Source organism: Vitis vinifera, chromosome 1 (assembly GCF_030704535.1).
Source record: "Vitis vinifera cultivar Pinot Noir 40024 chromosome 1, ASM3070453v1".
NCBI lineage: Eukaryota > Viridiplantae > Streptophyta > Magnoliopsida > Vitales > Vitaceae > Vitis > Vitis vinifera.
Genome location: NC_081805.1, coordinates 8,958,700 through 8,974,027, shown reverse-complemented (window position 1 = coordinate 8,974,027; position 15,328 = coordinate 8,958,700). Strand labels below are relative to the sequence as shown.

Genomic DNA, 15,328 nt, shown 5'->3' with positions numbered 1-15,328 from the left:
GTTTGACTCTTTGTTTAATTTCTTTGACCAAACTCATATGATGCTCAGTCCATGCAGGTGCATTTTTTCTAAGTCTTTTGTATAAGGGTTCACAAATGATTCTCAAATCTTTGAAGTAACCAGAAACATAATTTAAACAACCTAGAAATCTTTGCAATTGTTTTTTATTTTTTATTTCATCAGGAAATTTGTCAGCAAATTCTATTGATATTTGAATCGGTTTTGTTTTTCCTTGAAAAATTTCATGTCTTAAAAATCTAATTTTCGTTTGAAATAATTTCATTTTTGGAGTAGAATAAGCCATTCCATTTGATTTAATGACATTGAAAAGCTTTTTTAGTTGAACAAAATGTTTTTCTAATGAATCAAAAAATACTAAAACATCATCAATGTATACAATTATAAATTGAAAATGAGGATTGAAAATATCATTCATAATATTTTGAAATTCAGAAAGGGCATTTTTGAGACCAAAAGGCATGACATTCCATTCATAATGACCAAAAGGGACAGTAAAAGCAGTTTTATATCTATCTTCTTCTTTAATTTGAACTTGCCAGAATCCAGATTTCATATCAAGTTTTGAATAAATTACAGAACTATGTAGTCTTTTGAGAGATCTTGCTTATTAGGAATAGGGTATCTTATCTATTGTAATACTTTATTTAAAGGTTTATAATTAATGACTAATCTTGGTGCTCCTCTTTCTATCTTAACAACATTTTGTACATAAAAAGCGGCACAATTCCAAGGAGATTTTGAGGGTCTGATTAATTTCTTCTTTAATAATGAATCAATTTCTTGTTTACAATATTCTAAAAAATTTTCATTCATTTGAATAGGTCTAGCCTTAGTAGGAATTTTAGATTCATCAAACCTTTGAACATAAGACATACTTATCTCATGTTTCTTTCTAGACCAAAAAGCATTTGGAAGATTAGAACAAATTTCTTTTTGAAAAAGATCTTGGATTTCTTTTATTCTCTTTTGAAGCTTTTCTTCTACAAGTTGTTCTTCTATCTTTTTATATTGAATTTCTTTTGATAGATAATTTATATGAGCTTGTTTTCTTTGAATTAAATTTATTCTTTTATTTATTGAATCACTTTGGACTTGATGTATTTCTTTTTTAGTTAATGGATATATAAAAGGGAAAAATATGGTGTTTCCTAATATTGTAGTTTTGACACCTTCATCATTTACTAGTATAAATTGAGTTCTAAAACAATAATTATTTTGACATATATGAACATTTTGAAGTTTAAATTATATTTCTAATTTTCCTTTATTTGCAGCAAAAAGTTCTTGTCCGGATTGTTCATAATATTTAATAGGAATTAATTCTTCTTGAATACAATTCATATCAGCTCCTGAGTCTATTAATGCTACTATTTCCATTTCAAAATCTTCTACTATGAGTTTTATATTTGTATACCATCTTTGAAAATCTATTTTTGTGATTGTATTTATAAATGATTCTATAGGAGTTTGTTTATTAGGTATTATTATTCCTGGATCTTGATTATCAGAGGTTTCAGCTTTGAAAATCTATTTTGGTTATTGTATTTATAAATGATTCTATAGGAGTTTGTTTATTAGGTATTATTATTCCCGGATCTTGATTATCAGATGTTTCAGCAAAATCTTATTTATATTGTATTACATTTCTAATTTGTTCATTTTCTTGTTTTATTATTTCATTTTCTAATTTTAATTGATTTATTTGAATTTTTATTTCTTTTATTTCTTCTTCCAAGTCTTTAATAGTTATTGGCCTTTGAGTCTTTTTGAATCTATTATAAATTTCATCCATTGAATATTGTGTAGGTTTAATTTGAATTTTATTTGAATCTTCATTGAGAATTAAATTTAAAAATTTTTTTAAATAGTTTCTTTGTGTTTCTTCATATTGAATTTTATCTATAACATCAAAAAATATTTGCTTATCTACTTTTGAAGATATTACATTTATTGTTTTTGTTTTTTCTTTATTGATAATTTCCTAAACAGGGACCACCACAAGCGGATCAACACGGGACTTACGCTCCTTCTGCCCTTAAACACCGCTATCACAGGCTGACCAATTCGTTCACAGGAAATTCAACCCGAACTAAGTCAGGACTAAATCTGCGATTAATTACTGTTCCAACTCGTAACACCACTCGGTTCTCAAGCAGAACGTGGCTCTGATACCATTTGCACCCAGGACATACAACAGTTCATGCACACAATAATTAATTCTGTCTAATGATCTCCAAGTATAAAAACGGAAATAATTAATGTTTAAAACTGTCTAATTTATTGCAGAAATTTAAACATAAAAACGCAGATATTTGAATCTGAAAATTTTGTTTATTGAAAATATACCTTGATTATAGAGAGTTGATGAATACAAGCTGGTTGACAGCAGAGGTATGACTCAGGTTGATGAATACAATAGGAAAATTACAAGATAAAAATTTTGAATTCACTATCTCACTCTTTTTTTTGCACTCTCTAAGCTCTCTCTTGAACTCTCTTCTAAACTCTTGAAGCTCTGCCTGATGAAGAATGTTGAGGCTCTATTTATAGGCGAGGATTCGGACTTGAGATTTTCTTCATTCTTGAAATTTTTTGAATCCGTCACATGTCTGGACAACTAGAGCCTTGGTAAATTATATCTGCAGAAGAAGGTAAGAAATTTTTGCTTTTGTCAGATTACTTTGGAAGAGAAAATATTCTCTTTCTTTTCCCATGCTCCACGTTGCCTTAAAGGATAAAGTGGAAGACAAAACCCACTATTCAACACTATTCACACTATTCACACTATTCATCACTATTCACTTTTTTATTTTATTTTTTATTTTACTGGATAATTACAAATGTACAAAAGATTCTTGATATCTCTTAACTAAACATTTCTAAGAGATATTTTCAATAGTTCGTCTGACTTCTTCTTCAAGAACATATTCCTTTTTGTGCTTATCAACAAGATAAGTAAATTGAGTCTGGAACAGAAAAGAGACTTTTGGAAGATTAATTGAAGAAATGATTTTTTGAATGTTGTCTTCAGTAATGAGATTATAGTTAGAAGAACTATAAATCTCAGAATCAAGATTTCTTGAAATCATTCTTGATCTCCAATGTCTGATTTGTTTTTTGAGGCTGAATTTAGTACAAGGCCAAGGGCTCTCTGTACCAAACAATTGATATTTTCTTTGATTAGCTTTGAGAAGGATGAGGTGTTGAGCATGGTAAACTCCTCCATCATTAGACCATTCAGGAGGTTTGCTTTTTATGGTGAGTTCAACTGATTTGAAATCCCTGATGAAGGCATTTAAAACACAAACTGCTAATTTTCTTCCAAATTCATCAGTTTGATTGGGATGAGAGAAAATTAGTTGATAAAGAACTCCATAATCCATGAGAAGAGAAGGAGTTAGTTCTATTGATTCATTGTTGAATTTAATGATTATTGGTTTGTAGCTGTCTAGGTCAATGTTGACTTTGCAAATACTGTAAGTAAGAGCACACTTACAGTCATGCATTTCTAATGGAATTTCCTTACACAAGGGATCGATCTTTGGACAATTATTGTAAGTGTTGTCATAATAAGAAATCCAAGTGAAGCTCATCCATTGAATAGTAATTCCAAAAGTGTTACAGTCAGCAAGAAATTGCATGATATGCTCTTACTTTGCTTCCCTTGTAGCTTTAGCCTTTTCACTGATCATCTGTCTAATGTTTTGAAGAAGATCCAAATTCTTTAGCTTGAAAAATGAAAATCTAGAAATTTGAAATTCTTGGCTTTCCTCAAAAAGTTTTGAATCTTCATTTTGATTTGAAATTTCCTTTTGAAATTCATTTTGAAAAGCTTTTGAAAATGTATCTTTATATTTTTTTGCTTTTTCCCTGCAAATGAAAATTTCAAGATCTGTATCCATTGGGATGCAATGTATATCAGAACTTGAAGGGTTAGAAAAACTTTCTAATTTATCATTTAACTGTTTAAAATGAAAAGATAAGGCATTTAAAGCTTCCAACTTTTGAATATCACTTTTTGCATTCCAAAGGTTGTCTAAAATGCATTTTTGTGATAATTTAATACTAACAACCATTACAAAATTGATTTATTTTATTTTATTATATATTCTAACATTTTACAACTATATCTTTCTTTTCTTTTTTAAAATGGATATTTAAATGTATATAATATTTTAATATTTAAATATATATTATATACCTTTAATACTCACGATTACTATTTTATATTATACACAATTACTTTATATATATTATATACATTAAAATATTCATTTAAATAAATCAAATAACATTTTGGTTTTATTTGTACTTTTATATATATTTTTATTTTTAGCTCTCAATATCTTACAAGAATTTTTTTCAACAATTTAAGAATAACATTAATTTTTAAAAAATATATAAGATAAATTCATAATTTTGGATAATGTTCTACTTATATTTCTTATATTTTAATATTTTTTAAATAATATTATATGCAAAAAAATAATTTAATACTAACAACCATTACTAAATTTATTTATTTTATTTTATTATATATTCTAACATTTTACAACTATATCTTTCTTTTCTTTTTTTAAAATGGATATTTAAATGTATATAATATTTTAATATTTAAATATATATTATATAGCTTTAATACTCACGGTTACTATTTTATGTTATACACAATTACTTATATATATATATATATATATATATATATATATATTATATACATTAAAATATCCATTTAAATAAATCAAATAACATTTTAGTTTTATTTGTACTTTTATATATATTTTACTTTTTAGCTCTCAATTTCTTACAATAATTTTTTCAACAATTTAAGACTAAGATTAATTTTTAAAAAATATATAAGATAAATTCATAATTTCTATTTATATTTCTTATATTTTAATATTTTTTAAATAATATTATATGCAAACAAATAATTTAATACTAACAACCATTACTAAATTCATTTTTTTTGTTATTATATATTCTAACATTTTAGAACTATATATTTCTTTTATTTTTAAAATGGATATTTAAATGTATATAATATAACATTTTAAATGTAAATTTACATATTATATATATTTAATATTTAAATATATATTATATACATTTAATACTCACAATTACTATTTTATACTATACACAATTACTTTTATATATATACATTTAAATATCCATTTAAATAAATCAAATAACATTTTAGTTTTATTTATATTTTTTATTTTTGCATCTCTTTATTTTACAACAATTTTTTCAATGATTTAAGACTAATATTAATTTAAAAATATATATAGAATAAATTTATAATTTTGGATAATGTTGTATTTCTATTTTTTAGATTTTAATATTTTTTAAATCATATATTATACAAAATATATAGATATATAATTATTCTATTATTATTATTTTTCATTCTCATTTTACTAATATTTTATTTTATTTTAAATTTTAAATTTTAATATTTTATAAAACGTATTATTTAATTGATGAACATAAGTAATAATCCTATTATTTCATATTAATTAAATAAACTAATATCATTTTTATTTTTTGAATGGTTTAATTCAAATTATCTTTATATAATGATAATTTACAATAAATAATATTTTAACAAAATTACCATAAATCCAATAAATTAAAAAAAATAACAACAAATATCTATCATGCATTACACAATAAATATGAAACAAAGTCAAAAATATTACTTAGAAATAAAATAATATATTTTATTTTTTTTGAATGATTTAATCTATTTAAAATAATAATTTCCAATAAATATTATTCAAACAAATATTACATAATCCAAATAAATTTAAAAACTTATATAATAATAAAAACTATATATCACAAAATAACTTGAAATAAAAATATTACCTTATAAGCAACGTGAGTGTCGAAGAAATAAAAGGAGATATACTAAGAAGTCTTTCAAAGAGAATGAGGGATATAAATAGAAGTGATGGAAGGTGAAAAACTGATAAATGAAAAACTAAGTTTCAAGTGGGGAAGATGGGGAAAATGAAAATGAAGAAGTTTGAAGGTAATTTATATTGTAAGAGAAGTTGGAAAAAGATAGGATGAATGTAGTGTGTAAGATAGAAAGTAAACGTTTGAATGCGTAAGAAAAAATAACATCAAATGATCAAATTGGTGGAATATTTCAGCATTTCAAAATAAATGACAACACGTTTTCAAATTGGTTGAATGCAATAGGTAAGATTCTCCTATGGGCTATGGGTGTAGGAAACGATCTTCAAATTAGTTGAGTGCAAGTGATGAAATATAACAGGTTAATAAATAAGATTCTTCTATGAACTATGAGTCTAATACATTGGAATTGGGGATATGAAGCATGTAGTGCAGGCCATAAAAAAATTAAATTCTCCTATAATAAATTTTAGTTTAAAGATTAATATTTTTAATTTTAAAATTTATATAATAAAATTAATTTAAAAATAAAAAAAAAACAAAATGATTTATTTTGTAAATAATTATTTAATAAATTAATAACAAATTTATTTTTAAAATTTATTTTTTCAAATAAATTGATAATAGTTTTTTTTAATAACAAAGTAAAATGAAAAAATAAATAGATAATTGCTCTGTACGTCTCCCGCGGCACTGATGATCTCCAGGAACCTGGGCCCAAGATTAGACAAAACCATATATTCTTTCAGCTATCATTCTCACAGCTGGGTTTGGCATTAGGTTTCCTCATATCTATTGGTCCCTTTGTTTTGTTTTGCCTTTTCTTTCCCACGTTTTACAGTGCAGAACTTTCAGTATCTATCACCTCAGACTCGGACCCCAAAACCATATCACTACGAGGGTGCTATTAAAGAAACCCGGCTGACAGGCTCTGCCAACAACGAAAATCATCAGCGTTATGTGCCGACATATTCAATCATTTGTTTATATTGTTTTATTCTTTCAAAAGACTATAATTAATTAATTAATTAATTATTATAATTCACTTAATTTATTTAATAAAGATAATATAAATACAGATTTAAAAGGGTACTATAACTCAATACTATACCTTTTCAATATATAATCTGACTCCTGGATTCAAAATTTGTTTTTATAGATATGTTTTTTCTAAATAAAAAATCACACATAGTTTTTATTTTTATTTTATTTTAAAAAAAAAAAATTAAAATAAGTGGCGATTTCAAGTTTTTTTTCTAAAAATTAAATTTTTATCGAATAAAAAATAAGTATCGTTGTCAAGTGAGGATACACATTAAAAATACGGCTCCATAAATATATTATCAAAAAATTATATCATTAAAATAAATTATAAAAAAATATATTTTTTAATCCTTAACATGACTAGACATGTCATGAAGTTTTGAAAATAATTTTATGTTTTTAAAAACCTGATTTTAAGAACAGTTCGGGTCGGGGCGCTCTCACGCACATATCTTATTGGAGTTTATTCACACACTGTTCCTCTTAGCACTAATGTGGATGCATATCCAGGAATGACCCACCGCCCATAGACAGACAAAACCATATAATAGACCTTTTATTCAACTAGTCGAGACAGGAAGAATCAGTACTATTTTGGTGATGTAGGGCACGTCGGGAGGAGAAATTCTGAAAATGTGGGCACTCATCCAAATATCCGGTTAGAGGTTTGAGTGACACCGTTGCCTCTAATTGCTCTGTCCGTCTCTCGGCACTGATGTTGATGCATCTCCAGGAAAGACCCACCGCCGACGATTAGACAAAACCATATATTCTTTCAGCTATCATTCTCACAGCTGGGTTTGGCATTAGGGTTTCCCTCATATCTATTGGTGGATATCCCTTTGTTTTGTTTTGCCTTTTCCTTCCCACGTTTTACAGTGCAGAACTTTCACTATCGATCACCTCAGACTCAGACCCCAAAACCATATCAATACGAGAGTGCTATTAAAGAAACTCGGCTGACAGGCTCCGCCAACAACGAAAATCATCAGCGTTATGTGCCGACATGCTCCACCAACGACGACAATTAGCAGTGTCTATAAAAGGGGCGGGTGAATTATGTGAAGGTATAGTAACCCAAAAAAGCGACTTTTAAAAAGTGATTCAATAAGTATGTACATTTTCAAAATAGCCTTGCAACTTTCCTCCTCTCCATGACCCCTCGTCAAGTAAAACAAAATCGATGTGACAAGTCAGTGTGACGCGTGGTATTTTTATTTTCCCCTCTTTATTCATTTTAGGTTTTAATTTTTAATTTTAATTTTTTATTCTTTCATTTTCTAGTTTTTATTATTTATGAATATTTTAAACATAAAATAATAATAATAATAAAAAATAAATAATGAGAAAAATAATATAAATATTAATATGTAATGAATAAAAAAAAAAAGGAAACTAAAAGGACTGTTTGCATTAATTAGGAGAAAAAATTGATATTGGTGAAATTGAGTAAAGTAAACAATAAAAGTAATTTTGAGGATAAGAATGATATATATATTTATTATCAATTATTGTTTTAGTGCATGTATCATAAATTATTTTTTTTAAGATTGACTTGGACAATAAAGGTGACATTAAATTTTAAATGATTCATATTTTTTTTTACTTAAATTTTTTATAATAAAAAACTTTCACAATGCAAATAAAAAGTTGAACTTATGAAGACAAACTAGGACATGAAATACTAGGTATATTATATAACTCTTCTGAAAATAGTTTATGTTGTTGAGTGGAAAAAAAAAACATAAAAACATATTTATTAATAAAAAAACATAAAATTATTATTAAAAGTAGGAAATAAATTGTTTTTAAATAATATTTTATAATTATTTTTACTTATTTTTTAAGGATTATTTTAAAAACTAATTAAATAAATAAAAAATAATTAAAATAAAACAGTATATATAAAAGTTATTTTTAAAATATATTTAAAAGTAATAAAAAAACATATATATTTTAAAAAATATAGAAAATATATTAAAAATATTTTTGATTTTAAACATATATTTATTTTACAAAACATAAAAAAAAACAAATTTTAAAAAACCATTTTGAACTGTTATAAAAAATAATTATCAAATAAAACCTAATATCTTAGTGATATTGGATATGTTTTTGGATAAAATTTGAAAAAGTTGGAAACATTTTTAAAAATATTTTTTGATAATATTTTTTTAAAACAAATCATTAATATTGTGTAAAACAAAAGTCTATTAGTGACTTAGAACCTTCTTAATTTATTTTTTGTGTTTTCAAATATTTTTTAGAAATAATTTTGATTGTATTTTATTAAATTGTTTTTCATTTATATATATATATATATATATATATATATATATATATATATATATATATATATATATATATATATATATATATTTAAAAACAACCAAAAATAATTAAAATATATTACCAAAAAATAATATCTTTAAAATAAATTATAAAAATATTTTTTTTAATCTTTAAAATGACTTACTAGACACGTCATGGAGTTTTGAAAATAATTTTATGTTTTTAAAAACAAAAACCTGATTTTAAAAACAGTTCCGGGTCGGGGCCTCTCTCGCCCGCATATCTTATTAGAGCTGATTCACACACTGTTCCCAACCACCGCCCACGGTCAGACAACCATCCTTTTCAACTTGGCAGGACCGGAAGAACCAGAACCATTCAATAGACCTTTTGTTCAAGTCGTCGAGACCCGACCAACCATTACTTTGGTGATATAGGGCTTGTCCGAGGAGAAATTCTGAAAATATGGTCACTCATCCAAATACCTGGTTAGAGTTTTGATTGACATTGTTTCCTCTAATAAAAAAAAATTAATCATTTCTAAAAGGTAATTCAACAAAATTTCAAATTGCCTTTCAACTTTTCTCCCCACCGTCAATTATCATACTTCACTCTTTTTTTTGAAAAAAAAGAAAAGTTGACATGACAAATAAAAAAACTCAATTGGTTTTTGGTTTTACTTTTATTTTTATTTTTATTTTTTTATTCTTGCTTATTCATGTTTTTAAACTTGACACATGAAAAACCGATGTGCTACAATATTATTATTATTATTATTTAAACATAAAATAATAATAATAATATATAATTAATAATATAAAAATAAATACATAATTAATAAATTTAAACATGAATTTCAAAAAAAAATTAAGAAGTGAGAAATTGCCTCTTAAAGTGAGAATTTCCACTTTAAAAAAGGATAAAAAATTGTATCTTTAAGAGATGATTTTTAAAAAATAAAATAAAAAATTCAATAAATAATATTTTTTTTTAAATTCCAAAGTGAAAGAAAAAAAGGGATAAATATTATTTATTTTATACTAAATTTAGTAAATAAAATTAATTAATTTTATAATATATATTTATAATAATTGTATTATTGTATAAGTATAATAGGGAATGGAAAAATGGATTTTTGAAGTTTTTTTTTCTTTTTTTTTTTGGAATTGTCTCCTAAAGAGACAATTTCTTACTTTTGTTTTTTTTTAATAAATTAATAACAATACTTTTTATTTTTTTTTTTAAAAAATAAATTAATAACAATTTTTTTAAACTCAATTTTCACATAAAAAATTGATAATAGTTTTTTTTTTAATCCCAAAGTGAAAGAAAAAAATAATAGATAAATATTATTTATCTTATATTAAATTTAGTATGTAAATTAATTAATTATATATATTTATAATAATTTATTGTATGAGTATAATATCGAATGGAAAACTGGTTTTTTGAAGTTTTTTTTTTGGTTGAAAATTGTCTCTTTAAAAGATGATTTCTCACTTTTTGTTTTTGGAAATCGTCTATTTAAGAGATGATCTCTCACTTCTTAAATTATTATTATTTTTTTAAAATCATCACTTGAATAGACGATTTCTTAATTTTTTTTAAAGGTTGTAAATCATCTTTTGAAGAAGAAATGATTAAAAAAAAAATTCCCTCTTTTCTACCTGACAAAAATTATGATAGATTTGAAATTATTTTTTATACTATGATAATTTAAGCTGGCGTACTTTTATAAAAAATCCTCTGATTTCATGTGCCTCCGATATTGTTTTCCCTACTGCATTTTCACCGCATACCTTAATTACTTTTCATTGATGTGCATGGCGAAGGTGGAGTGCCTTATTTCAAGTGTAAAAGCTTTCCCAAATAATAAATACGATAAATATTTCTCTTAATTAGATTGAGAAGAAGTGGAAATACAATACAAATTCATTAGGTCCATATAGAGGGCCGGGGCAACTAAGATACTCTGCGATGTGTAATATTTCCGCCAAACAGACGAAAAAGGTAAAACGTTAATCATGCATGCTATCTTCCTCGAAGGCAAGGCCTAGCAGGTACTTCAAAGCATCAGTTCCTTCAATCTTTCACGCACCCTTGAAGTCTCTATGCCAATTCTAGGACTAACAGCCTGCAACAGTACACGATTAAGTGATTGATGTTAATACTTAATACTGGTAAAAAAGACTCAGATCGGGTCATGAACTGAATAAACTAAACTAATTATCCTGCAGGAGCATATTAATTAGTATGAACATAAAAAGGGCTTCTCAATTGATATGTGTACCTCAGCGTTAATCGTATAGAAGATCCTATCCCCAACATTGGAGTAGCTAAGAGCTACAACCTGAGCTGCTTCTTCCACAAGAACTTGGATTACTTGATGCAACATGAACTTCTTGTTTGACCCACTCTTCACGCACACCTCTAACATAGAACCCAAATCACTCACTGTGAGAACAGGTGACCATGCGCCACCCATCATATGATCTCTGATACCAGTTATCTGATCATCAGTACCACTGCCTTCAAGTAGTTGCTTCTTTTGCTTCAGCATCTCTACCCTTTGTCCCAATTGCTTTACATGAGTGGTGGCTTGATCCAACAACTCAGGTAACGACTGCTATATATGTCTCGATCCATGCATGCCCACATGCGCAAACTTCATTAGTTCACAATGAAGAGAGAAAAAGAGAACGAAGAAAAGTGAATACAGTAGCGTACAAACCTTGGAGAGTGGAGTAGGAAGGAGGAAACCAAGCCTAGAAAATAGATCTTTCATGTACTGTCTTCGGTCTCTTTCTAATTCTTTTCGATCAACTCTGGATGAGCTCCTACCGCGGCGGGGCATACTTTCCAAGGAACTTTTGATTACTTCTTTTATCCTGTGCTCCCAACAGCATTAGCAGTTGAAAAACAAAGATATAATCAAATGCTATATTGCCGAGAGGAAACTTGATCGAATGATGCTATATTTATAATCGACGCTGAGAGAGGCAAAGTAAGACGAACCGAGATACGAAATCATGTGAAAGCGTTTTGTTTTGTTGGCAGGCGCATGACTCTGTGGTGCCGAGGATGTTTAAGTCTTTGGGTATGGGGCCCACAAAAACAACATGTGTGATCAACCGCGCCTATCACCCCCAAAGGCAAAAATATTTGGGAGAATTACCCTATAGGTCGGGAAGGAGATAATGACCGGAAAGGTTCGTTATCTTTACAAATTCTGATTAAGCCTTCTAGAAAAATTGACCACTTCATATTTTCAATTATACCCTCTTCTCTTTTTTTCTTTTCTTTTTTTTGTCTTTTTATTCTCATTTAACTTTACCTTTTTAATAGTTGTGGACCCCGCATTTCGTGCTCATGCGTTCCCCACTCGAATGGCGAGCTCGATTTTTATTTCGAAAAATTGATTTTTATTTGATTAAGAAAAATGACTTGGAGTCGCCACTTATTTTTGTTTTATTTTAAAAGGGTAAACAAAATAAGAAAGAAAAACCCTAAGTGTGACTCCTTACTTTGGAAAAAGTGGTCTGTGAAAAACCGGATCGGGTTCGAGGGTCAGGTTACTTATCGGGAAGGTACGGTAACGACCGTAGCACCCCTCTAAGTCCCTAAAGTCGGGTCTCTATTAATAAAATGGAGCTAACATGGCAATCAATGAGAAAATCAATGAATACTCGAAGCAATCATGCACATATGGGAATCAAAACATGTATAAAGAATGAACAAAATATGAGTGGATACGTACCTGGTCCTCCAATCACGAATGCGCTATCGTGAAACAGGATTAGTGAATCACAAATAGATAAAATTATGCGCATGTCAAGGAACAGAATAAATTAAACAAAATAAATAAATCAATCAATCAGTTATAAAATCACATATGTGGGGCCCCCACCAAAGCCCGATTTATATTGCATGAATTAATCCCATAAATTCCATTATTCGGAATTACGAAAAATTCGTTCATGCTTATTAAAATTAAGAGAACCATGAGATTATTTTAAAACCAGAATGGAATTAAAACTGTTCGAGTGAAGACTGGATTTTTGAAATTTGTTTGAAAATTGGAGTATTAGGAATTAAATTTAAGAATTGGAATTTTGGAAGTTAAATTCACAAATTGGATTTATTTAAAAATTGGAATTTATTTAAAGATGGAATTTTCAAAAATAAATAATTAAGACGAATAAAATAATAACAATAGCAAAAATAATAATAATTAGATAAAGAAATGTGAAAAATGGAATTTTGAAGGATTATTTAAAATGGAATTCTTTTAAAAATGCATGAATCAACAAATAAATGGATATAATAATAATGAAAGTAACAATGATTAATTAAATAATGTGGAAATTGGAATTCTGAAAATTTGGATTTTTGAAAATTAGATTTTGAGAATTAAAGTTTCGGAAATTAAATGTGAAAATTGGAGTTTTGAAACTTATTTGAAAATAATTTGGAATTTTTGTAAAATTAGTTGAGAATTGAGATTTTGAAAATTAGATTTAAAAACCTAAGTTTTAAAAATTTTATTTGAAAACGTGAAGTGGAAATTAAAAAAGAGATGAGAGCATTTAATAAAAAAAAGAAAATGGGTCCATTGTCTGCAGGCCTCAATATTTTATAATGGGTTGTGTGCTACTTTGTTGACTTTTGTTTTTTTTTTTTTATTTGTTTATTTGTTTTTGCTTCAGCCTTTGCCAGAGACCTTCACAGTAGAGAAGCCCATTTTCTGATTTTTTCGAAACAGCGCTGAAATTTCTGGGCATGACTGGTTATGGATGGAGAGAGTCATTTTCAGGCGACATCCGTGGCCAAGGTGGGTGGAATTAACAGAAGTGAAAAGCATGATTTCGGGCATCAAACTCAAATAAAACAGAGACAAAAATAATTCCAACAACACCAAAATGAAGAAAACGAAATGAACTATAGCTCAGTCAATGCAACTCACGGATCAGTTAAATATGCTCTCTGATTCGCACCTGGAAAATCCCGAAAATGCCTTTTGCTGAAAATCCTTTTTCAACCCCCTCTTTCCCAGCTCCTCTCTCTCTCTCTTCCCGTTCCTCTGTTCTGCTCGGGTTTTCCTTCAGCCTGCTTCTCTCTCAATCTCATTCTCTGATTTTCTCTCTTTTCTCTCAGTTGCCCTTCAAATCCTCCAGATCACCCTCCAGGCACTTCCTCTGAAAAATCCCCTACGCCCCCTCTTCCTCTCTAAAAATCCAGCTCCAACTGTCCCCCCCCCCCCCCCCTAGCCAGCCTTTTCTTTATTTCTTTTCCTCTCTTTTTCTCTCCAGTCGGTTCCTACCTTCTCCAGCAAACCATCACCTGCTTCCCTGTTTCAGCCGTCAGCAGCATGGCTTCCTTCATCAGCAGCATGGCGTCTCTTGCAGCTGGTCCCACGCATGGAGAGGGGTCCCCCCCACACTTCTCGGGTGCTGCCAGCTCCTCTAATATATATAAAAAAACTAAATACCCCTTGGCTCTTCAAAGGGGGTCTACAAATATGCCCCTTTTCGGTAGAGCTCACGAGTGTAAGGAATATGAACACTGAAGTGAAAGGTAAATGTGAATAGTGAGTGCAATGAAGTGAACTCTACCGAAGAACTAAGGAGACCCCCATAAGGACACTAGTGAGATATAAACTCACTCAGGCTAGCAAAATGAACAACAAGGTCTCTAATCCTAAAAGAAAAAGATGCCTCAAAATGCCTCTGAAGCCACACTAAGGATCCAGACTCCTTCAAAGATACCTCCAAAAGTGACTCAAAAAATGATGTCAAAGATAAGTAACGGTCGAACCACCCTGGAGTACAAGAAAGAATGTGCCCGAATGAGACTGCCCTATGTGAACTATACGAGAATGCCAAGTGTAGGGTGCCCAACAACATGACTGAAATAATGTGTCGTGAACTCAAAGGACTATGTCATGTGCAATGGGAGGGGAAGCCTAGAAGAGTAATGATGAATAGGCGATAAGCATCAAGTGACCAGGTGAGGAGAATGACTCTGAACGCCTAAAATGGAAATG

General features: G+C 28.1%; 1 protein-coding gene across 1 annotated transcript; it reads right to left on the bottom strand.

Annotated features, from left to right (window-relative positions):
- Positions 1-11,162: 11,162 nt before the first annotated feature.
- On the bottom strand, positions 11,163-12,391 carry LOC100254651 (transcription factor bHLH168-like). The gene is made up of 2 exons (XM_059736510.1): positions 11,576-12,391; positions 11,163-11,419 (listed from the first exon to the last, which is right to left on the bottom strand). The coding sequence occupies exons 1-2, from the start codon at positions 11,843-11,845 to the stop codon at positions 11,351-11,353; spliced, it is 339 nt and encodes a 112-aa protein (XP_059592493.1). The 5' UTR covers positions 11,846-12,391; the 3' UTR covers positions 11,163-11,350.
- Between the last annotated feature and the right edge of the window lie 2,937 nt (positions 12,392-15,328).

Coding starts and splice junctions, on each gene's coding strand:
- LOC100254651 (XM_059736510.1), bottom strand. CDS start 11,845: ATGCTGAAGCAAAAGAAGCAACTACTTGAAGGCAGTGGTACTGATGAT. Junction 11,420..11,575: donor TCTATACGATTAACGCTGAG/GTACACATATCA, acceptor GTACTGTTGCAG/GCTGTTAGTCCTAGAATTGG.